Source organism: Saccopteryx leptura, chromosome 6 (genome assembly GCF_036850995.1).
Source record: "Saccopteryx leptura isolate mSacLep1 chromosome 6, mSacLep1_pri_phased_curated, whole genome shotgun sequence".
NCBI classification, from domain to species: Eukaryota; Metazoa; Chordata; class Mammalia; order Chiroptera; family Emballonuridae; genus Saccopteryx; species Saccopteryx leptura.
In genome coordinates, this window is record NC_089508.1 from 92,789,330 (window position 1) to 92,816,916 (window position 27,587).

General features: G+C 52.6%; 1 protein-coding gene across 2 annotated transcripts; it reads right to left on the minus strand.

The window, feature by feature from the left end:
• Positions 1-183: 183 nt before the first annotated feature.
• Positions 184-27,263, minus strand: MYH6 (myosin heavy chain 6). 2 transcript variants are annotated; one of them, XM_066388594.1, is made up of 39 exons: positions 27,195-27,263; positions 26,719-26,751; positions 26,176-26,396; positions 24,825-24,968; positions 24,411-24,567; positions 24,285-24,312; positions 23,905-24,016; positions 23,062-23,154; positions 22,308-22,371; positions 21,943-22,041; positions 21,121-21,224; positions 20,897-21,035; positions 18,810-19,078; positions 18,383-18,553; positions 16,566-16,878; positions 15,884-15,954; positions 15,528-15,615; positions 15,320-15,437; positions 15,085-15,208; positions 14,665-14,801; positions 12,824-13,079; positions 12,447-12,689; positions 12,098-12,274; positions 11,666-11,811; positions 11,327-11,417; positions 8,887-9,276; positions 8,398-8,524; positions 8,187-8,305; positions 7,646-7,842; positions 6,936-7,119; positions 6,597-6,762; positions 6,372-6,496; positions 5,026-5,334; positions 4,583-4,786; positions 3,224-3,349; positions 2,744-3,019; positions 1,484-1,579; positions 614-748; positions 184-265 (listed from the first exon to the last, which is right to left on the minus strand). In XM_066388594.1, the coding sequence occupies exons 3-39, from the start codon at positions 26,377-26,379 to the stop codon at positions 242-244; spliced, it is 5,826 nt and encodes a 1,941-aa protein (XP_066244691.1). In that variant the 5' UTR covers positions 26,380-26,396; positions 26,719-26,751; positions 27,195-27,263; the 3' UTR covers positions 184-241. The 2 variants fall into 2 exon arrangements, with proteins under 2 accessions (XP_066244691.1, XP_066244693.1); XM_066388596.1 differs by lacking the exon at positions 27,195-27,263 and having other exon boundaries at positions 184-262; positions 26,719-27,174.
• Positions 27,264-27,587: the final 324 nt, after the last annotated feature.

The following is a 27,587-nucleotide window of genomic DNA, read 5'->3' on the forward strand; positions in this document are numbered from 1 at the left end:
CACCGCAGGTCAGGCCCCTTATCTGGTTCATTGAGCAGAACTGGAACTCATGGCTCTGCTCGCTCAGTGGGAACACCTCACGTCTTGGGACCCCAGTGGGATGTGGGAAATCTTGGCTACCATAGCTAAGACACAGTGCAGGGCTGCCCTCCGAGTTCAAGAAAGAAAGGGCAGGGGCCCAGGCAGATTCTGACACTCAGATTTATTGTCGTTTGGCAAGAGCGATGTCCTGAAGGCAGTGTCACTCCTCATCATGCATTTTCTGCTAAGAAAGAAAGAAAAACGGTGTGAGGGGCAGCTGGCAAGGAGAAAGGATATGGGGAGGAAGCTCTAGGTCTTTCACGGGCCTAAGGGAGATGCCCTTAGAGGGAGAGGTTCTTGCCTCAGGGACCTTGGGGTTCCATTTAGGAGTTTTGTGGTTTAGGAGGGACTGGGGTTCTACAGAGGTTCCAGTCTATAGAGGTGCTTTGAGCATGAGGGGATTCTCAGGAATGGATACAATGGGACTCTCAGGGCTATTCAGATACAGAGTAAAAAGTGCCCACTCAGAGGGGCACTAATGTTGTAGGAAAGCTGCTGAGGGTGACTAGCCAGGCCTGGGGCAGGGACACACCTTGGCGCCAATGTCACGACTCTTGGCCCGTAGCTTGTTGACCTGGGACTCAGCGATGTCCGCCCGCTCCTCCGCCTCATCCAGCTCGTGCTGCACCTTGCGGAACTTGGACAGGTTGGTGTTGGCCTGCTCCTCCTGTGGGGGTTCAAGGGTGGGGTGGGAGGATGAGGTGAGAGTGCCTGGGGAGGTGGAGATTCCTGGTATCCTGATGGACCATGGACCTAGAGGACTCCTGGTCCATGGCCGGACTCAGTGTTCTCACCCCTCACCCACGCTCTTGCAACAGTCTTGCCAAGGGCATCCCACTCCTAGCACCCTCCTTGTTTGGCACCCTCCTGAAACTTGTCCAGCACCCAGAATCCTTCATGGCCATCCACCGCCCGAGATGAATCCCATGCCTCACAGCACCCGTCCAACTGTAAATCTGATAGACGTTCCCTGACTGGGGTCTCCTGCACAGGCGTGCTCAGCAACACCTCACATTCACGCTTTTCCGGCCACCCAGATGTCTTCCTCACTGCACTATGCCTAGTCAGTTTCCCTTCCAGGCTCACTTTCACTGCCACTCCAGCCTTTAGCGCTGTCTAGCCCCCTGACCTACCTACACTAGCAGCCACACTGCCTTCTTTTAGGCCTATTGGTATTTGAATTATAAGCAATTTATAGGCAAGTCCTGGGTCAAACAAGCATTGTTTTTGTTAACTCAAAGTGCCTGACACAACTCTGAGCACACCAGACATGTTTAACAAATGTTCAAGAGTTAAAGTGAATAGCAAATCCATTGGCCAGGCCCCATGCTGGGGTGGACACTCATTGGTTCAAATGCACAGGAAGTTATGTTCATTTGAGTGGAGAAAACCATGAACTCACCGCTTCCTCGGCCTGGCGCTTGTAGGCCTTGACCTTCAGCTGCAGCTTGTCCACCAGGTCCTGCAGCCGCAGCAGGTTCTTCTTGTCCTCCTCCGTCTGGGGTGGATGGGCGGGCGAAGTGAGTTTTGGGGGAGGAGCAAGTATAATCATCTTTCCCTTCCTCACCATCCTACTCTTCTCCCCAAGCCTTAGCTGCCCCACCCTTAAATGGGCCAGATTAAAGGGGTGGTGGAAATGTATATCTCTGACACTACCTGTAGGTCAAAGGGCCAAGGCTAAGGCCTCACTCTGGGATATGAAAAGCAATAAAAGCTGCTACCTTAAAGCTGGAAGCGGGGAGAGGGGCTTAGAACCAAATGGAATTCTATTATCTACTACTATGAAGACACTGGACTGTTCCAGCTCCAATTTATCAGTTCTACCATAGATGTTCTCAGGCAGTGCTTCTAGAATGACCAGAAAGGAATAATGAGGAATGCAGAAAGAAGGGGGTATCACGGTCCAGATCATTCCAATCTATTATAACCAAATATTCTAATATACTGTACTGGGCCAAATTTTGGGCACCGGGATTGCTGAGTCCAGTGTCACTTTATCCTTCCTAGCTCTATATCATTGTATGAGCTAGGATGAATTATGTCCATAATACATCTGTAGTTCTACATCGGTATCTCTTTCCTGTGCCTCCTATCCAGCTGTCAAATGGACCACTACCCCTTTCTCTGTCTTTATTACCAAGCACATTGTGAAAATAAGGAGCCAAGGGCAAAAGCTCTGAACTATGCAGATGAAGGTCTTAAAACATTTTGGGATCTTCTTTCTCTAAGGGCTTCTATCTGTTGTCCCAGAAGTTCCATGGAAGATCTAAGTCTTTTCCCATCCCTGACATTTATCCCTAAAGTGCCACACAACATCCCTCCCGATCAGGCCTAGAAGGTGGAAAGATTCCTTGGACTATTCCAAAACCTTCATGGTAGACCTTCAGATTATCAAAAAACCTGGGAAAATTCTGGTTAGAAGAGCTTTCAGACAGTAGAAGTAGATTTTCCTTCATTCACTAGAAAAATTCATGGACTTAAGACAAACTCACTCTGAAGTATGAAGTATGTAAAAGAAAACTAATGTAAAGACAGCTTCTCAAGAGGGGCTGGTGGCATTTCTGGGATGGCGGTTTGACATGGGGTTTGTGGGGGTCAGGAGGTGGGGCTAGGGGAGCCATCCACCCCTGACAGCCTGGTCCAGAGCAGCCACCCACCGCACCTGGTAGGTGAGCTCCTTGATGCGCCGCTCGCTCTTCCTCATGCCCTTGATGGACTCTGCGTTGCGCTTCTGCTCGGCCTCCAGCTCGTTCTCCAGCTCCCGCACCCGGGCCTCCAGCTTCTGCAGCTGCTTCTTGCCGCCCTTGAGGGCGATCTGCTCGGCCTCGTCCAGCCGGTGCTGCAGGTCCTTGATGGTTTGCTCCATGTTCTTCTTCATGCGCTCCAGGTGGGCGCTGGTGTCCTGCTCCTTCTTCAGCTCCTCCGCCATCATGGCGGCCTGTGGACAGGAGACAGGTGTAAGAGAACCTGGGTCTGTGTCTCTTCTCCCACAAGGATCTTTCCCATCCTGGGGTTTGCTCCCTGAGGCCCTCAAACCCATGGAACTGCAGAGTCAAGTTGGCCTTATAGCACAGTGGCCTGGCCTGGATCCAGAGCCATTATTCGTGTCTTTAGGGGAGTCTGGAAGGTAAGGGGCACTCACATCCGTGATGGCCTTCTTGGCCTTCTCCTCAGCATTCCTGCATTCCTGCACTGCATCCTCCACTTCTGACTGGAGTTGGGTCAGATCTGACTCCATCTTCTTCTTCTGATTGATGAGGCTGGTGTTCTAGATATGGGCAGAGAAAACTATTGCATGTATACTTTTTTGCCTGATTCTATACCTTTATCCAGAGAGAATTAAAACTGGTCATATTTAAAAAACATGTCTTGCTTTAGTATATTCCTTGTTTTTCATCTGCTTTCCTTTTTCTTATGAAAATAGGTATGTACTAGATGTTATATCTAAATTTGTCAGCTCTGAAGAAAGACTTCAACAACAGAAGGTCTGCAGTTCTATCCTTGAGCTCTTTAGTGACATGTCTATGCAAGAGCATGAACATATTCCAAGGCAAATGGGAATAAATTTTTACCAGGACAATACCCAGGAAATGATTACAGTTACAGAAAGAATGTTGTAGGGTAAGGAATAGAGGACTAGGTCAACACATGATGTCATTCCCACACAGACTAGACTATGGAACAAACTCCACAGGGCTGTGCAATAAGATGGGCACAGAGCCTGACCAGGTGGTGGTGCAGTGGATAGAGCATTGGCCTGGGATGCAGAGGACCCAGGTTCAAAACTCCAAGGTCACCGGCTTGAGCATGGGCTCACCAGCTTGAGCATGGGGTCACAGATATGACTTCATGGTCGCTATCTTGACCCCAAAGTTGCTGGCTTGAAGCCCAAGGTCGCTGGCTTGAGCAGAGGTCACTTGCTTTTCTGTAGCTCCCTCATCAGGGCACACATGGGGAAGCAATCAATGAACAACTAAGGTGTCGCAACGAAGAATTGATGCTTCTCATCTCTCTCCCTTCCTGTCTGTCTGTCTCTATCTGTCTCTCTCTCTGATTCTCTCTCTGTCTCTGTCAAAAAAAAAAAAGAGATAGGCACAGAAACTCACTGCAAAGAATAGCAGCAACATATATGGGATTGTAGGAAAATGTTTTACAAGTAGATGCAGTGTGCTCCTTTGAACTCTCAAAGTTCCATCTTTACAGAGCAAGATGGAGGTGTCTTCTAGATCAAGGATACCAACCAACAGAATGACTCCAAGATTTGTGACTTTGGCAGGCATTATCTGCCAAATCACAGCAATCATGACACTCTCAGCTTTTAAGTCTAAACACCCTTCTAAGGTAGTGGTTCCACGGCCACAACTAGTAGGTAAGAGTTGGCTCAAGAAATAAATTGTGCTCCTGATTGGATATGCGCGCTCAGAACCTCTGGTCCAGAACATCTATGTTCCAGGTTCTGCCACCCGGCAGGTTTCCCCATGGTGGACCCTGACCTACTCACCTGGGAGTGCAGCAGCTGCACCCGCTCGCTGGTCTCGATCAACTCCTGCTCGGCCAGCTTCCGAGACCTCTCTGTCTGCTCCACCACAGACCGCAGCTCCTCCAGCTCGGCCTGCAGCAGGTTGTTGCGCCTCTCCACGATGGCGATGTTCTCCTTCAGGTCATCATTGGCCCGCACTGCGTCGTCCAGCTGGATCTGGGTGTCCTGCGGGTCAGGAGGACGGGCATGAGAGAGAAGCTGGCGCCTGCGCCCACCAGAAGGCTGTTACAGCAGACAGCACGCTGGTGGAGAGCCCATTGTGGTGGCTCAGGAGGGGCCTGTGGGTTTTCTCTGCGATGGCCCTGGGGCAGAGGGACCTGGAGCTGTGATGGGACACAAACACCCCACTGGGCCATGTGGAGGCCGTCCCTCTCCGGGAAGCTGACTTCCTGACCTCCATGTACCTTTAGCAAGCCCTGGAGGTTCTTGAGTTGCTTCTGGGCCTCAGCGGCCATGCGGTTGGCATGGCTGAGCTGGATCTCCATCTCGTTGAGATCGCCCTCCATCTTCTTCTTTACACGCAGGGCCTCATTGCGGCTGCGCGTCTCTGCGTCCAGGGAGGTCTGCAGCGAGTCCACCATCCTCAGGTGGTTGCGCTTGGCCTGCTCCATCTCCTCGTCCTTCTCAACCAGCTTCCGCTCAATCTCTGCCTTGATCTGGTTGAACTCCAGCTGGGCCCGGAGGATTTTGCCCTCCTCGTGTTCCAGGGAGGCCTGTGGGCGAGTGGGGAGAGAGGGTTTGAGACAGAAAGTCAGGCACGGGGCAGGGGCAGAGAGGGAGGCTCATAGGAGGCGGGTGTCAGTCAGAACCATGGCCTGGAGAGGAGAGCTGGGAAGAGAAAGGAGGTGGGACCTGTGCACCAGGCCACCTGGATGCTCTGGTGGGGGAGGTGCAAGATGCCCTGGGCTGCTTCTGCTAAGGAAAGGTTTTGGACCTCACCAGTGCCAAGATCCCTCAGCATCAACACTGCATGGTCCTGAGTCATCTAAAATATCATAGAAAAAGGAGGGAGTTCTTCTTTTTTTCATTTATTTTTTATTTTTTTACTTCCTTGAATGGGACAGAACCCACAACCTTAGCACATTGGGATGATGCTCCAACCAACTGAGCTACCCTGCCAGGGCCAAGGAGGAAGTTTTGTAAGCACAAATCGAAACCTTTACCTTTGTCTCCTAGGCCCCTCATCCTTTAGTGAAAAAAGTTAGAAGCCCCAAAACTCAGGGCTATTCCTGGTTCTTAAAAATAAACAGTAATAATAGCTAACACATATGAAGTACTTAAGTGTGTTACCTCATTTAATTTTCATAATAATCATGCATAAATCTTATGAGGTATGCAGGATTACTTTCATTTTGCAGGTGAGGAAACTGAGGCACAGAGAGGTTAAGGAACTTGCCCAGTGACACAGTGGAGGTCCTGAAGCCAGGTTTGAAATTCAGGCCTGTTTGACTCTAGAGCCCATGCTGCCATCCACTGTCTGAGGGGTTATTATGGCAGCCAGGTTTCAACTTTATAAACCTGTTGGGAAACGAAACTGTAGGGCCTATGATCAGACTGTGATGTTTCCTTTGTGTAGTCCTTAGCTCTGGAGGTAGTCATAGGTAGTGGACAGATGACCTTGGACTAAAGAATAAGAAGCCAATAGCTTTGTCTTGGGGTTACAGTGAGGAAGACTTGGGAAGTCAGAGACAGTAGGATTGGGGGGGGCAGAAGGTCTAACGCAGGGGAGCAGATGGAGCCAGGCCCTCACCTCGGCCTCCTCCAGGGCCGACTGCAGCTCCAGCTTCTCGGCCTCCAGCTGCTTGCGGATCTTCTCCAGCTCGTGCACATGCTTTCCTCCTTCTCCCAGCTGCTCAGTCAGGTCAGAGATCTCCTCTGGGGGTCAGAGGGCCAGATAGCTCAAAGCCTGTGCTCTCCCCAACCCTCAGTGGCACTCCTTACCACCTCCTCTCCCCAGCCTCAGGCCCCAGCGCACCCTGAAGGTTCTTGTTCTCCCTCTTGAAGGTCTCCAGGTGCTCCAGGGACTCCTCATAGGCGTTCTTGAGCTTGAAGAGCTCAGTGCTGAGGGAGCGCGCCTCCTTCTGCGAGGACTCCAGCTCTGACTGCGACTCCTCGTACTTCTGCTTCCATTCAGCCAGGATCTGTGGAGACACGGTTGGGGCTCACTGTGTTGCCCCTGCCCCACCTCTAGGGGCTGCCCTGGCCCCTGGCTGCGCTCAGCCTCCTCCCAGCCTCCATGGAGGATGTTTCTGGCCTCACACTCAGGGTGGTGCCCCTGCTCTGCCCCCTGGCTGCGGCCACCACCAGAGCCCACCTTGTCAAAGTTCCTCTGCTTCTTGTCCAGGGCCGCAGCAGCCGCATTGGAGCGCTCCACGTCCACCATCAGGTCCTCGATCTCGTTCTGCAGCCGGTGCTTGGTCTTCTCCAGCGACGAGCACTTGGCATTGACGGCCTCCACAGCCTCCTCAGCCTCCTGCAGCCGCTGGGCCAGCTTCTTCCTGCCAGGTTGGTTTGGTGTGTGTGTGACTCTACCCAGAAATTGTGGGGCCTTGAGACCACCCCATTTCCTGGACTGTCACGAGGAGGAGTCATTCCCTCTCCACAGCTCCTTGAGATGATGAGTAAACCCTTTAGGCCCTGCAACCCCAGCCTTGAAGGAGCCAAGACTACAGATGCCTAGAACAGTCTTCTCCCCAAATGCAGTACCATCTGGTGGCAGCCCCGACCTGTCCTCATGCCAGGCTGATCGATGGTAGCTCCTTTGACCAACAAGCTTTTTGCTCGTCTTATACGTGAGCATCAGGTATAACCCGGGCCAAAAGCTCGCCCGTCACAGGAATTGAGTCAGGGCCAGTTGGGGCTCTCAGAATGCAAGATCCAAGCACCTTGATTTTCTATCACATTTTTCCCACCCTCCTCTCTCTCCTACCTCAAATCTCCTCATTCCCACTTTGCCTATCCCACTCCATGTGTCCTGGCTTCTTCCTCTCTTAGATTCCATGTGAGGGGCTGCCCGGGACTCACTTGGCTTCCTCGAGCTCCTCAGTCCGCTGGATGGCGTCGGTCTCGTACTTGGTCCTCCACTGGGCCACCTCCGAGTTGGCCTTGGACAGGACGCGCTGCAGCTCGGCCTTGGCCTCTAGCTCCTCCTCATACTGCTCCCGGAGCAGGTCGCAGTCGTGCCGGGCCGACTGTACTGCATGGGCCAGGGCGTTCTTTGCCTGGGGAGGCGGGCACCAGGAGGTGGGCTCACTTCATGGAAGGTGAGAGGGAATGTCTGCCTTCCTCCAAATCCTTTCCATATCTCTGAATGTCAGTTAAGCCCCAGCCACATTCAGAGTGTAAAATCTCAATATCTGGATTAGCTTCCCAGTTTATCCCCCCTACCCCTTTATTACAAATAAGAGGCATTGATGATGCAGGTGTGGCTAGGCTGAGGAGTAGAAGAACCTAGATGGGAGGTCTTTCCAATACAGGGGCCTCTCTTCGTCTCCATTTCCGGTGTTGATGTTAACTGCCCCAGGGCTGCATCAAGTCCGTCCTACTGTCCCTCGCTAGGTCTTACCTTGCCCTCCTCCTCCAGCTGCCTCTTGAGGTCCTCCATTTGCTGGGTGTAGGAGAGCTTCCCTCGGGTCAGCTGGGAGATCAGCGCCTCCTTTTCTTCCAGTTGCCGGGACAGCTCACCTGGAGGTGGAAGTGTGGGTTTATGGGCCATTAGAAGAGGGCAACCGATGGGCCACCCTGGGTCAGGTACAGGGCTGGTTAGGGACACCCACCGTTCTCAGTCTGCAACTTGGCTCGCTGGGTGGTGAAGTCATTGAGGGAGCGCTGAGCCTCTTCCAGCTTCGTGCGGTACTCGTTGGCCTGGTCTTCCAGTGTCCGAGACACCTTCTCCAGGTTTGCCTTCAAGCACAAAGGGACAGAGAAGGGTGAATGTGGGAGGGGCTGGAGTTGTCAGGGAGTTGGGGCCGGCTGGACCAGAGGGAAGGGAGAACCAAGTCCGGGAGCTCAGGAGGCAGGGGGGTGGAATAGGGTGGTGCTGGGGGAGCACACTCTGAGGAGGGTGCATGAGCTGAAAAGGGATGAATGGCGAGGAGGTGGAAATATGGGTGGAGAGCGAAAGAGGGGCAAGGAAAGGACCAAAGGGTGATGGAGGAAGTGACAGTGACAAGAGAGATGGCAGATAGAGAAAGTGGGAAGAAGGCATACGCTGTGAGGGAAAAAAGGGTGAGAAGAGAGTGAAGAGAGGCTGAGCACAGGCCCACCTTGGCCTTGATGATCTGCTCCATGTTGGAGGTGACGTCATCCAGCTCCAGCTTGAACTCACTCTTCTCCTTCTCCAGCTTCTGCTTCACGCGTTGCAGGTTGTCAATCTGCTCACTCAGCTCCGCCACACTGTCCGCGTGCTTCTTGCGCAGGGCCGCCGCCGTGGCCTCGTGCTGTAGCGTGGCCTCCTCCAGGTCCCGCCTCATCTTCTGGAACTCAGCCTCACGCTTCTTGTTCATCTCAATCTGCACCGATGTGGCCCCGCCGGCCTCTTCCAGCCTCTCGCTGATCTCCTCCAGCTCCCGGGACAGGTCGGAGCGCAGCTTCTCCACCTTGGCTCGGGCGGCGCGCTCCGCCTCCAGCTCCTCCTCCAGCTCCTCTATGCGTGCCTAGGCCCGGACAGAGAGGGTTCAGACCCACCACCTGGAACCCTCTATCGGAACCCCCTCCCCTGGTCCTAGAAGACTCCTGGCCCAAGCACTCAGGTCTTGTAGAGCAGTGAGTGGTTCTCTAAGATCAATTGGCAATGTCTGGAAACATTTTGACTGTCATGACTGGGAAGGGCAGTTGCTACTGGCAGTCAGAGGGCAGAAGCCAGCAATGCTGCTAATCATTCTATAATGCATAGGTTATTAATTAGAATTTAGTTGAAGCCAAAAGTTCAACGTACTTCCCAGGGTCATCTCAGACCCAGTCTGAAGATCTGCAGCCCTGAATCCTGAGGATATGTGTTCAGAAGGGGATCTTAAGATCCCATGATATCCCAAATCTCATAGATTCTATAGATTCACTAAGCTCTACTCTCCTAACCATAAGGCAAGAAAGCAGGTGCTTATATTTTATAAATATTTGCAACAATATGCTTCACAACAATCAAAAGCTTTTGTAATCTTCCGAGTTGATCACAAAGCCCAGTCAACCATATTCCTCACTCCCCAGGGCTTGCTTTATTTGTGCCCAGGGCTGGGCTCCAGTTTTATTGTTCCCTTCTAGCCCACTGAGTGCCCTCCTCTGCCTCTGCCTCACTTTTTCTGGCCTTAGCCTTGGACTTGACTAAATTGGCATGATGTCTCATTTACCATTTTGATCTGTTGTCTGACTAGACAGGAACAAAGGGGAGGGTGGGTGGGGCCCCTTCCTCTGTGGTATGGACAATGTTAATGGGATGTGTGTGGGTGCCTCTGGGAGCAGGAGAGAGAGGACCACCATGTCTCTGCTCCCAGGATAGAGAAGATGGGACTATGTACAGGAACTTGGGCAGAAAGAAGGAGGAGCCACAGCCATTGCTAAGACCTGGTGAAGATAAGAGTATTATTTTTCTGGGTCCGTGAGTCAAAGGAGTTACCCTGGTAAAAGGACCTGAGGTTATCCTGATTTTCTGGCTGAAACCCAGATGGGCTACCCAAGAAGATGGGAGGGCAAATTATCACTAATGGCAGGCCAGCCTCTGAGCAGCCCCCAGAGGAGTGGAATTGTGTTCATGTGTCTCTTGTAGTGAGGCCATGGGCCCCAAATGCTGAGGGGAGATCAGCTACCTCCACTAGCTGCCATCTCAGCAGAAAATGAGAAGATAAGGCCCTGCCCCAGTAGCTGAGTGCCTTTTGCCCTTTGGGTCACTATGTCTAGAGAAAGTCTGCCATTTCTGCAGTTATAATACAGAGATAACAGTATCTGCCTTCCTTGTTTCCAGGGCTCTGACAAACACAGGACTAAAAAAAGCACATTAAAATTTGAGGTACATTAAAGGTAAGGAAGGCTGTGGTTGTTAATGTAATCTCCTCCTACAGAGGGATGAGAAGGCCATGGGAAAAAAAAGAATCTGTCCTTGCTAGTTGGCTGGCTGACTTCTAGTTGACAGAGTGGTTTCATATATGCTTTTTCCTCTGGTCTCTGTATGCCAGGGGTCACTAGTCCCATTTGACAGTTAAGAGACTTTGAGGCTCTGAGCAGAAGTGACTTGCTCAAACTTGTAGGAGTTCACCCCATATCATGGGCACTCTATGGGGCTCTAGCCTGGGTTAGTGGCTGGGGTCAGTACTAGGAAGAGTATGAACATAGCAGCCCATGGGAAAGTGCTCCATGAAGGCACTTCTTGCTCCCATGTGGGGGGGGGGGGAAGTACCAGAAAAAGGGTTAGAGGAGAATCAAACTTTAGTACTTGTCCCAGAGCAGAAAACATATGAGGCAGAGCATAGCTCAGAAAGATAAGTCCTTTTTATAGGTATGACCCCCCCCACCACCACCCACACACACAAAATAATCTTACTGCAATAAGACATTATTGTTCTAATGGGAGAAGGCTGATGTTTCCAAGCGCCTGTAAATCAGGACTGGGGAGATCTTTGGAGTGGACTGGAATTCTAGATTCTGTCAACAACCCTAAGCAGCTCCCAAGGCCACAGCTGCCTCTGGGCCACGGAGCACTGGGAAGAAGTTTACCTGGTTTTCCTTCAGTTTCTTCTGCAGCTGAAGGGCCAGTGCCTGCTCATCCTCAATCTTACTGTTCTGCTGACTAATCTCAAACTCCTTCCTGGAGGAGAAGAAGAGTGACAGGTGGTCTGCCTTGTTCTATGCCCATTCTCTTCTCTAGTCTCAACATGCCAAGACCACTCCCCCCTCCCCAACCCAGGCCCAGAGGGTAAAGGAGGGAAGGCTGTGATTGACACCCATTCCTATGGTGCCCAGAGGAAATATGGCCAGTGGAGGTGCAGTGCCCTGTGCTCTAACCCTCTGCCCAGACACTTCTATTAGTCCTTTCTGGCCACTGTAGTCTCTTACTTCTTGAGCTTTTCTTCCAGCTGCTGCTTGTCGTTCTCCAGATCCATGATGCTCTCCTGAGTCAGCTTCAGGTCACCCTCCAGCTTCCGCTTTGCTCGCTCCAGGTCCATGCGCACCTTTTTCTCCTGCTCCAGGGATCCCTCCAGCTGGTGGAGAGAAGAAAACAAATAGGGAGTAGGTAACCTGAGAGCCACAGTGCATGTGTGTCTTCTCCCTCCTAAACTAAAATCTAGTGAATTGGAAGTTAAAACCAGCAGAGAAATCCCTGCAAGCACAAAGGATTCAGAAACTCAGACTAGGGAGAAACTACAGAGAACATAGAGGCCCCAGGGGTCAACGAAGTTAGTTCTAGGGATCTGGAATCCCTTGGCCATTCGTGTTACCTGCAAAATCCTGACCTGAGAGAGATGGAGCATGGTTCTTATTACTCACATCGTCCACCTGCTGCTCCAGCTTGACCTTAGACTTGGTCAGTGTGTTGACCTTGTCCTCCTCAGCCTGAAGGTCATCCAGGGCCTGCTGGTGGGCCTCTTGCAGAGCTTTCTTCTCCTTGGTCAGCTTGGCGATGATCTCATCCAGCCCAGCCATCTCCTCGGTCAGGTTCTTCACCTGTCGAACAAAAATACCATCCCCTTTAGGGTCAAAAGTCACCAGATTGGAGACGTCTGTGGAGTTCCACATTGCTATCAGAATCCCCTGAGTGGCCTGGTGTTGGTTAGGGTCAGTGTGGTCTTTGGGTCCCTTGGACACCTGGGCTGGAACCAGAGGGAGCTGCCCTCACCTTGTTCTCTGTCGCATGCTTCTCTTTCTCCACCTTGGCCAGCGTCAGCTCCAGGTCATCAATGTCCTTTTTGAGCTCAGAGCACTCGTCTTCCAGCTTGCGCTTCTTGGCAGTGAGCTCAGCGTTCATCTCCTCCTCATCCTCTAGCCTCTCAGTCATCTCCTTCACCTTGGCCTCCAGCTGGATCTTGTTCTTGATCAGCTGGTCGCAGCGCTCCTCTGCATCGTTGAGGTTGTCTTGTTCCTGGAAGAAGAGGATAGAGAGAAGAGCTGGTGATTAAAGACAGTAGAGATCCAGGGTCTTAATCCCTGGTGATGAGATGGCTATAATTTAGGGGAAAGGAGAAAAGAGGTGAAGGGACAACCATGTAGTCTCACCGCCTGCACTTGGAGCTGTAGGTCATTCTTCTCCTGCAGCAGGGACACCATCTTCTCCTCCAGCTCCTTGCGGCGAGCCTCAGACTTCTCCAGAGCCTCTTTGATGCGCAAGAACTCCTCCTTCATGTTGGCCATCTCCTTCTCTGTCTCTGCGCTCTTTAGCAGAGGCTTGATCTTGAAGTACAGCTTCATCCAAGGCCAATTCTTGACCCCCATGAAGGCCCGAATGTTCCACTGGATTACCAGCAGGGCATCCCTGGCAAAGAAGCGTGAAGGAAGGGAGAGTCACTATAAAAGGGCACTTCCCAATTTTGGGGCCAACTGCACTTGGCTCCTAGCCCATTTAAACAAGTTTTTAGGCACCTGTGAGCAGGAACCCTGTCTTGTAGCCTTGATAAACACCCACACCTCAACATTATCACACTGAACATGGAGTGGCTCAATAAATATTTATTAGTTGATCAGTTAAACAAAAGGGCAGTTTACATCTTCCCTACTGGGGCTTTAGTAGTACTATGTTCAGTGTTTCAAATCTTATAAGAACCTCGGGCCCTGGCCAGTTGGCTCAGTGGTAGAGCATTGGCCTGGTGTGTGGATGTCCTGGGTCTGATTCCTGGTTAGGGTACACAGGAGAAGCACCCATCTGCCCCTCCTTCCTTCCCATCTTGCTTCTCTCACTCTTTCTCTTTCCCCCCTCAGCCATGGCTCGATTAGAGTGAGTTGGCCCCAGGCATTGAGGATGGATGGCTTCATGGCCTCTGCAACAGGTGCTAAGAGCTTGGTTGCTGTGCAACGGAGCAACACCTCAGATGGGCAAGAGCATCACCCCCTAGTGGGATTGCCGGGTGGATCTGGGTCAGGGTACATGCAGGAGTCTATCTCTGCCTCCCCTCCTGAATTTAAAAAACAAACAAACCTCAAATATATTAAAAATTGTATTTTACATATAAGTATGTCTATAATATGTAAGTTATGAAGCATGAAATCAAAATAACTATCCATGAACTTATTACCCAAACAAGAACTATAGCATTGCTAGCAGTGACTTCACCTGTGTGCTTCTTTTCTTCCCCTTTCCTGGTGTTCCCACCAGAGGCAGCCATTACCCTGAAATCTTGTGGTTTTCATTTCCAAGCTTTTCCAAAAATACTTTAAACATACATGTATGTATCTTTAAACAATATGCCTTGGCTTTTATTATTTCTGAGCTTTATGAACATTGTGCCCCACTGTATGTATCCTTCTGTGATTAGCTTTTGTTCACTTAACAATATGCCTTTACGGTTCAAACATATTGCACCATGTAGTTGTAGTTCCCTCCTTCTTTATTGCTGTATAATAAATAGTCCACCACATGACTATATTATTTACCTATTTCCCTGTGGATGGAAAATTGAGTTGTTTCTGGATTTTGCTATTTTTACCAATACTGCTATGAAGATTCTTTTGTTGTCTTGTATTGTACACATGCAGGAGTTTCTCTTTGGGCATGCACTCAGGAGTGGAATTGAAATGTATGCAATCGTTCATCTTTAAAAGATGACAAATTGTTTTCTGAAGAGGTTGTACTAATTTATACTCTTGTAAGTGGTGAACCACACTTCTTGACTTTTGTAAACCTAGTGTGTTTAAATGGTATCTCATCAGGGTTTTAACTGGCATTTCCCCATGGAAATTGTTTTTTAAGAATTCAAAACGAGACCCAGAGTGATAAAGTCATTTGCCCAGGCCTGCTGGTATGCAACGAAGCCAGGATTTGAGTTTTCTGACCCATTCCAATTGGCACCACTTGTCTGCCTCTTAGATCTCCCGGAGCACCTCTCCCTTCCCTCGTGCCTCACCTGCGCTCCACTATCTTCTTGAACTCAACACGCATGAGCTGGCCTCGGGACTGGGCCTGGATGCGGGTGATGATGCGGCTCAGCCTCTCATCTCGCATCTCCTCCAGGGTCCCCAGCAGCCCCGCCTTGAAGAACACCTGCAGGCAAGGGCGAGAGCCAAGGGGGCCGCAGCCTCAGGGAAAGGTATCGGGGGTGGAGGAAGAGGGTGGGGGACCCTGGCTGAGCTCCCAGGGGACCCATCACCTGCTCATCCTAGACCTGGGAGTGAAATGGGAAAGACAAGACAGAAAGGAAGCCTGGCTTTCAGACTTTGGGTTGATAGAGGAAGCCAGGAATCAGGCTTCTGCTTCCGAACTCCCGGCTGCCCCACTCAACACGGCCACGTGCCTGCAATTCCACCCTGTGGAGCTCTAGACTCACCTTGGTGTGGCCGAACTTGTATTGGTTGTGGTCAATGTCCAGGGAGCCCAGCAGCTTCTCTGCCCCTTTTCTGCTGTCAATGAACTGCCCTTCGGGGATGGCTGCTGGGTTCAGGATGCGATACCTGGGAGGGAGGTGCCCGCAGTCACCCACGTCTGCACTCATCTACTCTGCCCAGAGAATCAGACTGCCCTCCCCTCCAAGGCCACCCGGCTCCCCTTTTCCCTGAACCCACCGCTGCCGGAAGTCCCCGTAGAGGATGCGGTTGGGGAAGCCCTTCCTGCAGATGCGGATGCCCTCCAGCACGCCATTGCAGCGTAGCTGGTGCATGACCAGCGGGTTGTCCATCACCCCTGCAGCAGGACAGAGGGGAGAAGGGTCAGCTTCAAGGCAAGTGATGCCAGATGCCTAGTCCCCAGACTAGACCCTTCTGCATGGCTCACCCGGAGCCTTCCGTTCATTGGGGATGAGGCAGCGCACAAAGTGAGGGTGAGTGGTCTTCAGGTTGGCCATCAGCTTGTTCAGATTCTCCTGTGGGTGGGTGAGAGGGAGGAGTCAGAAACCACAGAAACCATCCCTTAGATACCTGAGCCCCGGGCCCCATACAATCTGTCACCAAAACCTTCAAAGGAATAAAGACATAATTTATGATGTGAGTTCAAGCTTGCAAATTAACATGCCAAAAATAACCATGCAGCTTGAGCTTCCTTCCTCCCCAAAATCAGAACATCAAGTTAGGGTGGTGCCCCCACGGGCTCTGGGCTGGGGCTGCCCGCCTCAGGTCCCTGGGTCTGCTTACCCGGTGGAGGGCCGACACTGTCTGAAAGGATGAGCCCTTTTTCTTGCCTCCTTTGCCTTTACCGCTATCCCCTAATAAGAAGAGAAGAAAAGACGAATAAGAGCTCTAAACAGAGGAGCCCTTGGGCAAGGGCAGGGCCCTGCCCTCTCTAGCTGTTTGGCTTATTTTCAAGTCTCAGTTTTTCTGTGAGGAGGATAGTAACTACCTCTAAAGATGTGAAGATCAGAGAAGATCAGTATCTAAGGGCTTCACCAGTGCTTGCCATGTAGCAGGTGCTGAAACAGTCTCAGCTCTCTCCTCCCACTCTCTTCTGATTCCACCCCTCATGCTTCCATCTTTCCACTTTCTACTTTTGTTCTTACATTTCATTCTCCTCACTTTCAAACCTCCTATAGGAACTCTCTAATGCTGGCATGGTGATGTGTGTGCTTCCCTCCCTGACCTGCAGGTGCTCACAGTCTTGAGATGACACATGGCATATGCACTGCCATCCATAACACAAAGTGGAACACAGCACTTTCACAGAAAGGATACGGATGGAGTGCTGTGGGATTTTCTGGCCCCTATCCCATGGCTTACAGGTTCCCTCCTGTCTCTCGAGTCATGAGCTTTGACTCAGCAAGACCCTGGTCCCTTGCACCTCCAGAAGTGCTCTGGCCCAGTACAGAAGCTGCCTTCTTACCAGCAGAATCAGCGGAAGCATATGTGGAGAAGAGTGTGGCCAAGAGCTTGAGGGAGGACTTCTGGTACAAGCCCACCACTGTCTCATTGAGGGGGTCTTTGTTCTTCTCGAGCCAGCCCAGGATGTTGTAGTCCACGGTGCCAGCATAGTGGACCAGGGAGAAGTGGGCTTCCTGCTTCCCCTTGACATTGCGTGGCTTCTGGAAGTTGTTGGATTTGCCCAGGTGGTTGTCATACAGCTTGGCTTTGAAGGTCATGTCGGAGGCCTTGGGGAACATGCACTCCTCTTCCAGGATGGACATGATGCCCATGGGCTGTGAACAGGGTGGGAAGGTAGAGAGAGCATCACTAAGCACATACCAAGCTCCCAGAGTCCCACACCCTGACAGAGAGCATCAGCCCAGTAGAGTGGACAGGCCACACAGAGACTGATGGCATCTCTTGTCCTCATCTAGGAAGCCAGTGTTCTTGGAATTAACCTAAATTCAATTATATTCACATCTGGCTTACCTAATCTTTTTGCTACAGAGTGCCCAGTGAAGAGTCATGTACCCCCAATGCATAGTCCCCAAGGAGGGCAGAAACAGATGTGTGTCAGAGCCGTTAGACTGCAGGACTGGCCAGACCCCTGTCTATACAACAGGTAACAATTCTTGAAGGAATGGTTAGAGGGATCTGAGTTCTGTATAGCATCCTGCTTTTCAGAAAGCATGGCGGTCCTTGACTTTTCTTGGGCTAGAAATCCTACTGAAAATTTGATGAAGCAAAGACTGCCTCCCCAGAAAAATGTACACACACACACACACACACACACACACACACACACACATTCACACACTCTTTTCCATACAATTTCAGGAGATTTTGAGGCCCCTGGAAGAGTAACACCCTAGATAACCATCAAAAGCCTATGGGGCCTGACCAGGCGGTGGCGCAGTGGATAGAGCATCGGACTGGAATGCGGAGGACCCAGGTTCGAGACCCTGAGGTCGCCAGCTTGAGCGCAGGCTCATCTGGCTTGAGCAAAGAGCTCACCAGCTTGGACCCAAGGTCACTGGCTCGAGCAAGGGGTTACTCCATCTGCTGAAGGCCCGTGGTCAAGGCATATATGAGAAAGCAATCAAAGAACAACTAAAGTGTCGCAACAAAAAACTGATGATTGATGCTTTTCATCTCTCTCCGTTCCTGTCTGTCTGTCCCTATCTATCCCTCTCTCTGACTCTCTGGCCCTGTATGTGTGTGTGTATATATACTGGCTCGAGCCAGTGACCTATGGGAAGCTTTCCTGAAGGACTGATAGGACTGGGTGAGGGTCAGTCACTCCAGACTCTGGTCTGTATCAGCAACGCCAAAGGGCACCTTGAGGGCAAGTTAGCACTCAGTGCTTCTCACTAGCTCCACCCTTATCTCCTGAGTCTACAGATAAGAGGGGCTGAAAAAAAAAAAAAAAAAAGAGGGGCTGAAGATGAGCTTATTCTCAGTGAACAGGAAGAGGATGGGAAGCCAATACCTCCATTTTCAGTCTAGGATCTTTCTATGAATGACACCTCTCCTGGAGTGTCAGAGGGGCCAGGAGTCCTCTCCTTCACTATATCCCCCTCTTTAGACATTGAGATATGAGTGTTGTGAGGACAACATCCTGAAAACAGAAGGAAGGGGCACTGTGTATGCCTGTGACTCCACAGCAGGTGGAAGCTGGGCCTGGAAAGAAGACTGGGATTCTGGGACTCTAGTTTCTTGGCTGTAGAAAAGATGGAGCTGTCACTTTGTCTTGGATAGCAAGGGAAGGGAACACAAGAGATGGGGCTGAGGCAGCACCTTCTCTATGAGGTCGATGCAGGCCTGCAGGTCCATGCCGAAGTCGATGAACTCCCACTCGATGCCCTCCTTCTTGTATTCCTCTTGCTCCAGCACGAACATATGGTGGTTGAAGAACTGTTGCAGCTTCTCGTTAGTGAAGTTGATGCAGAGCTGCTCGAAGCTGTTGAACTGCAGGGGCAATTCGGGTGGCGGTGGGTCAGACAGGCAGTGGGCTCAGTCCAGGGCTGCATCCAGCCCAGTGAGGGGTGTGGCTGGTCCCTTCCCTGTCATGGCAGCGAGGCAGTACCCCCCGAAGACAGGACGGTGACTGCCTCCATCACTGCTGAACCCCCTGCCTTTCTAGCGCCTGGCCCCTGGCTATCCTGTTGCACGTGCCGACGGGTGCATTTCTGTTCTCCGTCCCCCCGGGGCTCCCTGCACTCACGTCGAAGATCTCGAAGCCGGCGATGTCCAGGACTCCGATGAAGTACTGGCGTGGCTGCTTGGTCTCCAGGGAGGCGTTGATCCGTGTCACCATCCAGTTGAACATCTTTTCGTACACTGACTTGGCCAGTGCCCCGATGGAGTAGTACACCTGCTGCACGTTCTGCCCCTTGGTGACGTACTCATTGCCCACTTTCACCCGGGGATGGCACAGCCCCTTGAGCAGATCAGCTGAATTCAGCCCCATGAGGTAGGCAGCCTTGTCAGCATCTGGTAGAGAAGGAAAGGCGTAACGAGTACTTTCAGTGAACCTTTTTTTCCTGTCCCAGGACCAGAGCCTTTCTGGAGCATTGGGTCCAACTCCCTCTCACAAAATAGCTGCAAATGAGGGCCTGGGAGGGCACAGAGTTTGCTGTGGTCACACAACCAGTATGCACCTGAGTTGGCCTGAAACCCAGACCGCTTCATTCACCTAGGGTCTCCCCCATCACACGCAGCTCCTCTTGCCTCTACCTTTAGGTCTCCTGGGTGTTTCTGGTCTAGGCCCTTCACCAACATTGCTGTTAACATGTCCCCAAGCTCACCGCACCCTCTTGTCTCTACAGGGAAGGCATGGGAGGAGAGGTATTCTGCCTCCTTTGTTCCACTCCCGGACTGGCCCAGTACTGGGTATGCCCTTCTCAACCCACGTGTTGTCCAACTTGACTGACTGGGAAATTAAGTTTCTGACAACATGTTGAATAGCCCCCACCTTCCAACTCCCAACTCTCCAAATATGCCATCCAATACACTGTCTTTATTTAGAGGGAATTTGTTTGGTTTAATTTCAAGCATTTTGTGATAACTGGTGACATGGATATCATGACACTAGGCTTGACATTTCGATCTGGACAGACATGGAGAAATGGTCCTTAAAGGCAGGTCAAGAGGCATATTCTCAGGTTTTTGCCTATCACTGTTCACACCTTCACATCTTCTCAGAGAATTCTTGCAACAGCCCCAGAGGAACCTGAGAATAGCTGTCTTCCATTTTACTAAGAAAGAAACTGGGGACCAGTGAGATAGGTGACACACCAATGCTATGAGCTGTGTCCTTCCCCCTGGCCTGCTGCCTCCTAAACAACATGACACAGAACCTACAGGGGACTCACCCAAGGGCTAGGCACACCCCACACCCCCCCCATCAGTGATGGGGACATGCGGAGCTCAGGAGCCATGCTCTCCTGGGCTTTGGTAAAATTTGGGCACAGGAGAAAGAATCCCCAACTCACTTCTGGTCAGTACTGCTGGGGTTAAAAAGTTGGGATTCGAAGCCCTGGCCGGTTGGCTCAGTGGTAGAGCGTCGGCCTGGCGTGCGGGAGTCCCGGGTTCGATTCCCGGCCAGGGCACACAGGAGAAGCGCCCATTTGCTTCTCCACCCCTCCCCCTCTCCTTCCTCTCTGTCTCTCTCTTCCCCTCCCGCAGCCGAGGCTCCATTGGAGCAAAGATGGCCCGGGCGCTGGGGATGGCTCCTTGGCCTCTGCCCCAGGCGCTAGAGTGGCTCTGGTCGCGACAGAGTGACGCCCCGGAGGGGCAGAGCATCGCCCCCTGGTGGGCAGAGCGTCGCCCCCTGGTGGGCGTGCTGGGTGGATCCCGGTCGGGCACATGCGGGAGTCTGTCTGACTGTCTCTCCCTGTTTCAAGCTTCAGAAAAATACAAAAAAAAAAAAAGTTGGGGTTCTGGGGAGCCTCCCTGTCTGCCTATCTCTCCCATGTCCCTATCCCTCCTCAGCCTTCACCATACCCATCTACCCTACAAACTTCAGGTCCTCTCTGGGGATGGTGGATGGCCAGAGGCCTGGCTAAGCTTTAACAGAGGAAGAAGCCTTGAGGCGTGCTGTATAGGAGAGGTTGGCCTCTCCCGCCTTGGAAAAGGCTTCTCCCTCTATCTGCTTCTCAGACTTCTGGTTTCCTCCCACTTTCTCTATTGTCAACCTAGCTCCTTAAGAATTGTTTAAAGTCACCACTCTTGAATGCAGCATGGGAGACCCTGCTCAGAGAGGATCCACCACCTCAGGCTTTTCTAGCACCTGCCCTCCTGCCCTCGAACCTTCGGTGCCATCAGGCTCTGCCTGCTCCTCCCGCTGCTTCTGCTTGAACTTCATGTTTCCGTAGTGCATGATGGCGCCCGTCAGTTTGTAGACACCAGTTTTCTCCTCAGCAGTGAAGCCCAGCACATCAAAGGCACTCTGGACAGAGTGAGAGAGGCAAACAGGTGGTTGGAGTGGGTGGCCCAGGAGCCCTCTGGAGCCCTCACACCACCTAGTCACTCACATCTGTGGCCATGAGCTCCTCAGAGTCATCGATGGAGGCCACGGACACCTCTCCTTGAGAGATATAGGCGTAGTCATAGGGGTTGGTGGTGACCAGCAGCATGTCTGTCCAGGCAAGGGTCAGGGCAGGGCACAAGGAGGAGGGAGAGGGCAGGGGGGCAGAGAAATGTTGGGAGAATGAAGGAGAGGCAGTAGAAAAGATAAAAAAGAGAAGAGTCAGCAAGGACCATGGGGAGACTCCAAAAAAAAAAAAAAGGAGAAATAGGTGGTGAGGGGAGGACCCGAGGAGAGAGGATAGTGAGGAAATGACAACTGGGAGAAGGAGAAGCAAATAAAGAGGAGAAGGAGAGGCCCTGGCCAGTTGGCTCAGTGGACAGAGCACTGGCCAGTGTGTAAACATCCCAGGTTCAATACCCAGTCAGGGCACACATGAGAAGCGACCATTGGCTTCTCTTCCCTGCCCTCTCCCCTGTCTTTCTCTCTTCCCTTCTCACAGCCAGTGGCTCGATTGGTTGAGTGTAGGCCTTAGGTGCTGAGGATAGCTAGGTTGATTCGAGCATCAGCCCCAAAGGGAGGTGGCTGGGTAGATCCCAGTCAGTGCGCTTGTGGGAATCTGTCTCTCTATTTCCTCTCCTCTCACTTAAGAAAAGAAAAAGAGGAGAAGGAGAAAGCCAGCAAGGAAGAGGTGACAAATATCAACAAAGAAAGGGTGGGAGGGAAGCAAAACAGGACACGCCCAAGGTGGGGTGAAAAGAGAAAGCCACTGAGCAGATGGAGGGAGGGGGGAGGTGGTGGGGCAGCAAGGGCCTGAGGCCGGGCTCACCCAGCAGCTCTGGCTTCTTGTTGGACAGGATCTGGTAGAAGATGTGGTAGTTCCTCTCAGCCTTGAGCTGGAAGATCACCCGGGACTTCTCTAGGAGATCTGAATGAAGTAAGGAGAGGAGAGGAAGGTGGGTAAGGAAGGGGATAGAGTCAATCCAGCAAAAGGGTGGAGATCAGGCTCCTACGGAACATGAAGTGAGTCGGGGAAAGCCATGGTTTGAGGAACAAAGGACTAAATTAAAGCCAAGAGGCAGATGTAGACAAGGACAGAAGAGGGAGGGGAAATGATGAAGTAGGCTACCCTCAGGGGAATACAAGGCAGAGGAAGAGAGCCCAGAGAGGAGTGCGGGCTGCCTGCATACTCACAGGTCTCTATGTCTGCAGAAGCCAGCTTTCCAGTGGCTCCAAAGTGGATCCTGATGAATTTCCCCTGGGGTAGATGGAACAAAGAGTAAGGGAACTGGTCAGTCAGAAGAGACAGAAGAATGGGGATCTTGGACCTCAGTGCAACTCAGAATGCCCTGGAAATGTAAATGACTTGTCTGAGGTCCATTTTAGTATCAGGAAAACAGGGGGGAAATGCCCATACCCCCAAATACCCAGGGATTTCAGAGCAGAAACAATGGCACAGAAATGACTAGAGAGAGCGCCTCCTGTTTGTGCTTCTGAACTGACCTCACGTGATCTCAGTGACTATTACTACCTGTTTCACAGATGAAGGGGCTAAGGCTCAGGCAGGTGTGACACTTGCTGGACAAATGTAAAGCTGGGGAATTGGCTTCCACTCTAATGTGGAAGAGCTCTGGAAACAGATGTAAGAAAACTCTAGAATGTGACCAGATCTACTCCATTTCTTGGCTGTGGAACAGCTGTAGTGATTCTGGGTCTCTTTTCTTGAGTTCCCAGAACTCAGGGAGCCAGGCTGTCAGGAGGGTTTCTTGTGTGTGTGTGTGTGTGTGTGTGTGTGTGTGTGTGTGTGTGTATGTGTGTGTGTGTGTGTGTGTGTGTACTTGTTGCTATCCCAAAACCAAACACAGGAGAATGAACTGGGTGTGCTTAGTGCTGGCTCTTTTTTGTCAAGGCCAGATGAGGCCAGTTGGCAGTGGTCAAGGGCACTCACAAAGCGAGAGGAGTTGTCATTCCGGACGGTCTTGGCATTGCCGAAGGCCTCCAGGGCAGGGTTGGCTTGGATGATCTGGTCCTCCAGGGTGCCCTGCAGAGGGAGCAGAAACTTGGGGGTTCATCTTCTGTCCACCGTTAGCTGCTGATGGGGAGGGCCGGAGACTGCTAGGGTCCTGGGGGTGAGGGTGGGCTGGGGGGACTACTGGGAGTGAGGGTGGGCTGGGGGGACTACTGGGAGCGAGGGTGGGCTGGGGGGAACTGGGAGCGAGGGTGGGCTGGGGGGATTACTGGGAGCGAGGGTGGGCTGGGGGGACTACTGGGAGCGAGGGTGGGCTGGGGGGACTACTGGGAGCGAGGGTGGGCTGGGGGGACTACTGGGAGCGAGGGTGGGCTGGGGGGACTACTGGGAGTGAGGGTGGGCTGGGGGGACTACTGGGAGCGAGGGTGGGCTGGGTGGACTACTGGGGGTGAGGGTGGGCTGGGGGGACTACTGGGAGCGAGGGTGGGCTGGGGGGACTACTGGGGGTGAGGGTGGGCTGGGGGGAACTGGGAGCGAGGGTGGGCTGGGGGGACTACTGGGAGCGAGGGTGGGCTGGGGGGACTACTGGGAGCGAGGGTGGGCTGGGGGGACTACTGGGAGTGAGGGTGGGCTGGGGGGACTACTGGGGTGTCTGCACCGCTAAAAGGCCATATTTGGACCTTAGAGTGTGCCTTTTGCTAGGAAGGTCTTGAGCACTGGGCTCAGTGGTGCTGCCATCACTGTTCCCCAGGGCAGGGCTCCGGGTCCACAAGGTCAGCCTGCCCCAGGCCCCTTCTGCTGAGCTTGTAGCCTATCTCGCACCTTGTTTGAATTGGCACTTTCCTTCTTCCCACGGTCACCTATGGCTGCGATGCTGGCAAAATACTGGATGACACGTTTCGTGTTCACAGTCTTCCCTGCCCCGGATTCTCCGCTGGAGGCAACAGGGAGCCATCAGAACCCAGGATTGCCACTGCTCTCCATTTGGAGCTCAGCACCGCCCCCTCCTCCCTCCGAGTCCTGGCCATCTGACATGCTCCACTGGAAGAATTTGCCCATCATCACAGGTCACTCCGGCACTTCTCTGAGGGCCCAGCACCCCACATTCTTTGCAATCACAGACTTAAATCATTCCTCCCCCTGACCCCAGGAGTCAGCCTGGGTACCCCCAAGCCCTCTGTGGGTGGATGGCGCTCACTCACGTGATGAGGATGGACTGGTTCTCCCGATCTGGAAGAGAAAAGAGGACAGGCAGTGAGGTCAGGGCTGAGGGTCTAGGCTCATGGCTGCAGGGCTGAGGGGGCACAAGTCAAGGTCACAGGGCTCACCTGTCAGCATGTACTGATAGGCGTTGTCGGAGATGGAGAAGATGTGGGGCGGCGCCTCACTCCTCTTCTTGCCCCGGTAGGCGGCCACCACCTCGGCGTTGTACACCGGCAGCCACTTGTAGGGGTTGACGGTGACACAGAAGAGGCCTGAGTAGGTCTATGGGAGCAGAGACAGGCAGGCATGAGAGGCTGGAAGGGAGGATCCAGGATGGGCAGTGGTGGCAAGCAGGAGAATCCTTGGTCACCCCAGTTGGCTCCTCTCTTGTTGAAGCCGACCAGGGGCAGGAAGGGGCAGTGGTGTGTTGGGCCCCTTGGGAAAGTTTTGACGCTTCCTCCCTGAGAATGCGGCCTTGGCCTACTTTGGTCCTGGTCCAGGATGGGCTCCCTACCATGTGCATCCCAGAATGCACTCACGTAGATCATCCAGGCCGCATAGCGCTCCTTGAGGTTGAAGAGCACAGCGGGCTCGTGCAGGAAGGTCAGCATGGCCATGTCCTCGATCTTGTCGAACTTGGGCGGGTTCTGCTGCAGCACCTGGTCCTCCTTCACGGTCACTGTCTAGAGAGGGAGTGTGGGCAGTAGGACAGGATAAGTACACCTCCCAGTTTGTGGTTACCAGCCTCACCCACTTACCTCCTCGCAGAACAGAGGCCACGACCTGGCCTCACTCCCCCAACTCTTCTCTGACCAGCACCTGGTCCTACCCCAGAGCTCCCCAGAAAATGTGCCCACCAACTGTCTCTCCCACCCTCGGGATCGTCCTAGAGTCCCTGTGTCTTGTCAGTGTCCCAGCTCCTGTGCCCATAAGTATCACTTTTCACTCCTGCATCAAGTGTCTGTGGGCACACACTGGGGCTGCCAGTTCTGCCCTCTCATGTGTGCACATGCTCCTTCCGGTGACAGCTGGGGACTGCGCCTGAGGCAGACCCTCACCTCTACCAGGGAGACATTCACCTGTCTACCCTACCTCCCCACTGGCCACTGTCATTGGCACTGCTCAGTGTGCCATACCCTGGTGTCATTAAGATGCGGGGGCAGGTGTTCCATTTGTTACAGTGGAGGAAGAGTGGCTTCAGTAATTAAATAATTTGCTGGCACGGTGGCTAGTTAGTGGCAGAGCTGGGAAAAGAGTCAAAGCCCCCAGTGGGCTGTGGCTCATTATTCTACAGCTTGATGAGACATAACACTCAGTCAATGCATCTGCAAGGCACATAGTTCTGAGCTGTTGCTGGTGACCAGTGGTGGTTCTCATAGCTGGTGTGAGCAGCCAGGGACTGGGGCTTCTGAGCACCCGTCACCAGTCCCAGCACTGAGCATTCAGCTTAAGAGTTCCTGCTCTTTGCGTTTACCTGGGTCTATGAGTTTGTTCTTGGTTTGGGTGAGGTGAATTTGGGAGAGTTTGCCTATGGAAGAAACTGAGGTACAGAGAAGAGAGATACAAATTCAAGAAGGGAGCTTTGTTTGATGTTGTGACTATGCCTTCTATTAACAAGACCCCTCTGAGGAGGAAACCAGCTGAGGTGTCCAGCATCTTCTCTGGTGAGGGGTGTGCAATGCTGGAGCGGTGCTCTGTCATACCCGCTCAGGACCACCTGAGAAAGGTCAGAGTTCTCACGCAGACACTAGGCTCTTCAAGGGGTCATTTCCTGCAACCCCACTGGCTTAGTCTCCTCTTCAGGACCCAGCAGCCCTGTTGCAAGTGGCTTTCCCCCTGCACCTCCCCCAAAGCCCTTCTTCCCCTCCCCTGGCCCTGTGCTTCACACACCTTGCCATTCTCAGTCTCGGCAGTGACTTTGCCCCCTTCCCGGGATGTAATCTTGGCCTTGACATACTCCTCCTTGTCGTCAGGCACGAAGCACTCCGTGCGGATATCGAAGGGCCGGGTCTGGGCCTCCAGACGTTCCTTCTCTGACTTGCGGAGGTATTGGGCCGCTGCCCCAAAATCGGCCATCTGGGCGTCATCAGCCATCTTGTGCTCCTTTGTGGCTGAGACAGGAGGGCCCAGGCCTCAATGGGTGGCACTGTCTTCTGTGCCCCTACTCCCTGCCCCACCTTCTCACCACTTAGGTCCTATCACTCTCCCCAGCTCCTCCCTTGAGAAACACCTCCTGTGGGTCCAGCCCTCCCGGCTCAAGCTCTGTTTCCCTTGCCCTGTGAAGTGACACTCAGGAAAGATCTCTGTGAGGGATCTGCAGGGGGTAGACTTGGTTGGAGTTTGCTAAGGGCAGGTGCTGAGCTGCTCAGAGGAGAGACAGTGAGCCTCTGGTCTAGCAACCTAGCTCATAGGAGAAAATTGGGTGGTTCTCACCTGGTTATCACTTCACAAAGAGTTCTGAAGAATCTGGACCATGGATGGAGCCACAGAGGTGCAGTCAGGAAAAGAGAACAGACAGGGAGGTTGAAGAACCATGAAGGCAGGCCAATGGGGAGAAGTGGGGGCAGGGGGGATGGAGAATCAGTGTTGGAAACAGAGAGAGTCAAGGAGATTAGAACGCATAGCCAAGAAGAAAGAGTAAGGGGGAGAGACAGAGAAGTATGACAAGTATTGACAAAGACCAAGATGCAAAATAAAACCAGGCAAAGAGAGGGAAGCCTTCAGAGGAGGGGAAAAGATGAAGACAGTATGGGGAGGACACAGAAAGCAGGAGATGACAGATGCAGGAAAGAAATGCAGACGGGAGCAAAGGTTTCTGGTGTCCCCACTGAAATCTCCTCTCTGTCAGCAGGAACTTTCCAGGGCTGGGGAAAGGCAGTTCTACCAGTATCCTTGGGCCTCCAGCCAACCTGTACCCCATTCCTCCGTGAAGGCAGAGTCTCTCAAGGTGGGAGCTCTGGGGTGGGCCACGGAGCCCCCAACCAAACCCCTTCTTACCTGGTTCTAAAGAGTGTCTCTCTGTCCTTGCAACCGGTTTCTTTTATAACCTGCTGCCCCCACCCCCTGACTAAATTTGGAGTTCTTCCGGAGGGACCCTCCCTCCCACCTCTGTCCTCTGCTAGCTCCTCCTCCCTCTGTCCCTTGGCTCTGGAGGTGACAGAAGGACAACCCTGCCTCCAGATTTGCCCATGAAAGGTCTGTTGCCCTAGCCCCTCTGGCTCCAGGGCCTTTTTTTAGTCCTTGGGCACATTCCTCCCCTCCAGAGGACTGATGGACAGATAGTGGGAAGACTGGGCCTTCTC

What these genes read in the sequence shown, in the direction of transcription:
- MYH6 (XM_066388594.1), bottom strand. Translation starts at nt 26,379, where the DNA reads ATGGCTGATGACGCCCAGATGGCCGATTTTGGGGCAGCGGCCCAATAC. An exon ending in AGCAGAGGAACTTTGACAAG is followed by an intron (nt 6,763 to 6,935) that starts GTGGGCTCTGGT and finishes GTGTCTCCACAG; the next exon opens with ATCCTGGCTGAATGGAAGCA. An exon ending in TGCAGCTGCTGCACTCCCAG is followed by an intron (nt 3,350 to 4,582) that starts GTGAGTAGGTCA and finishes GCCCATATCTAG; the next exon opens with AACACCAGCCTCATCAATCA.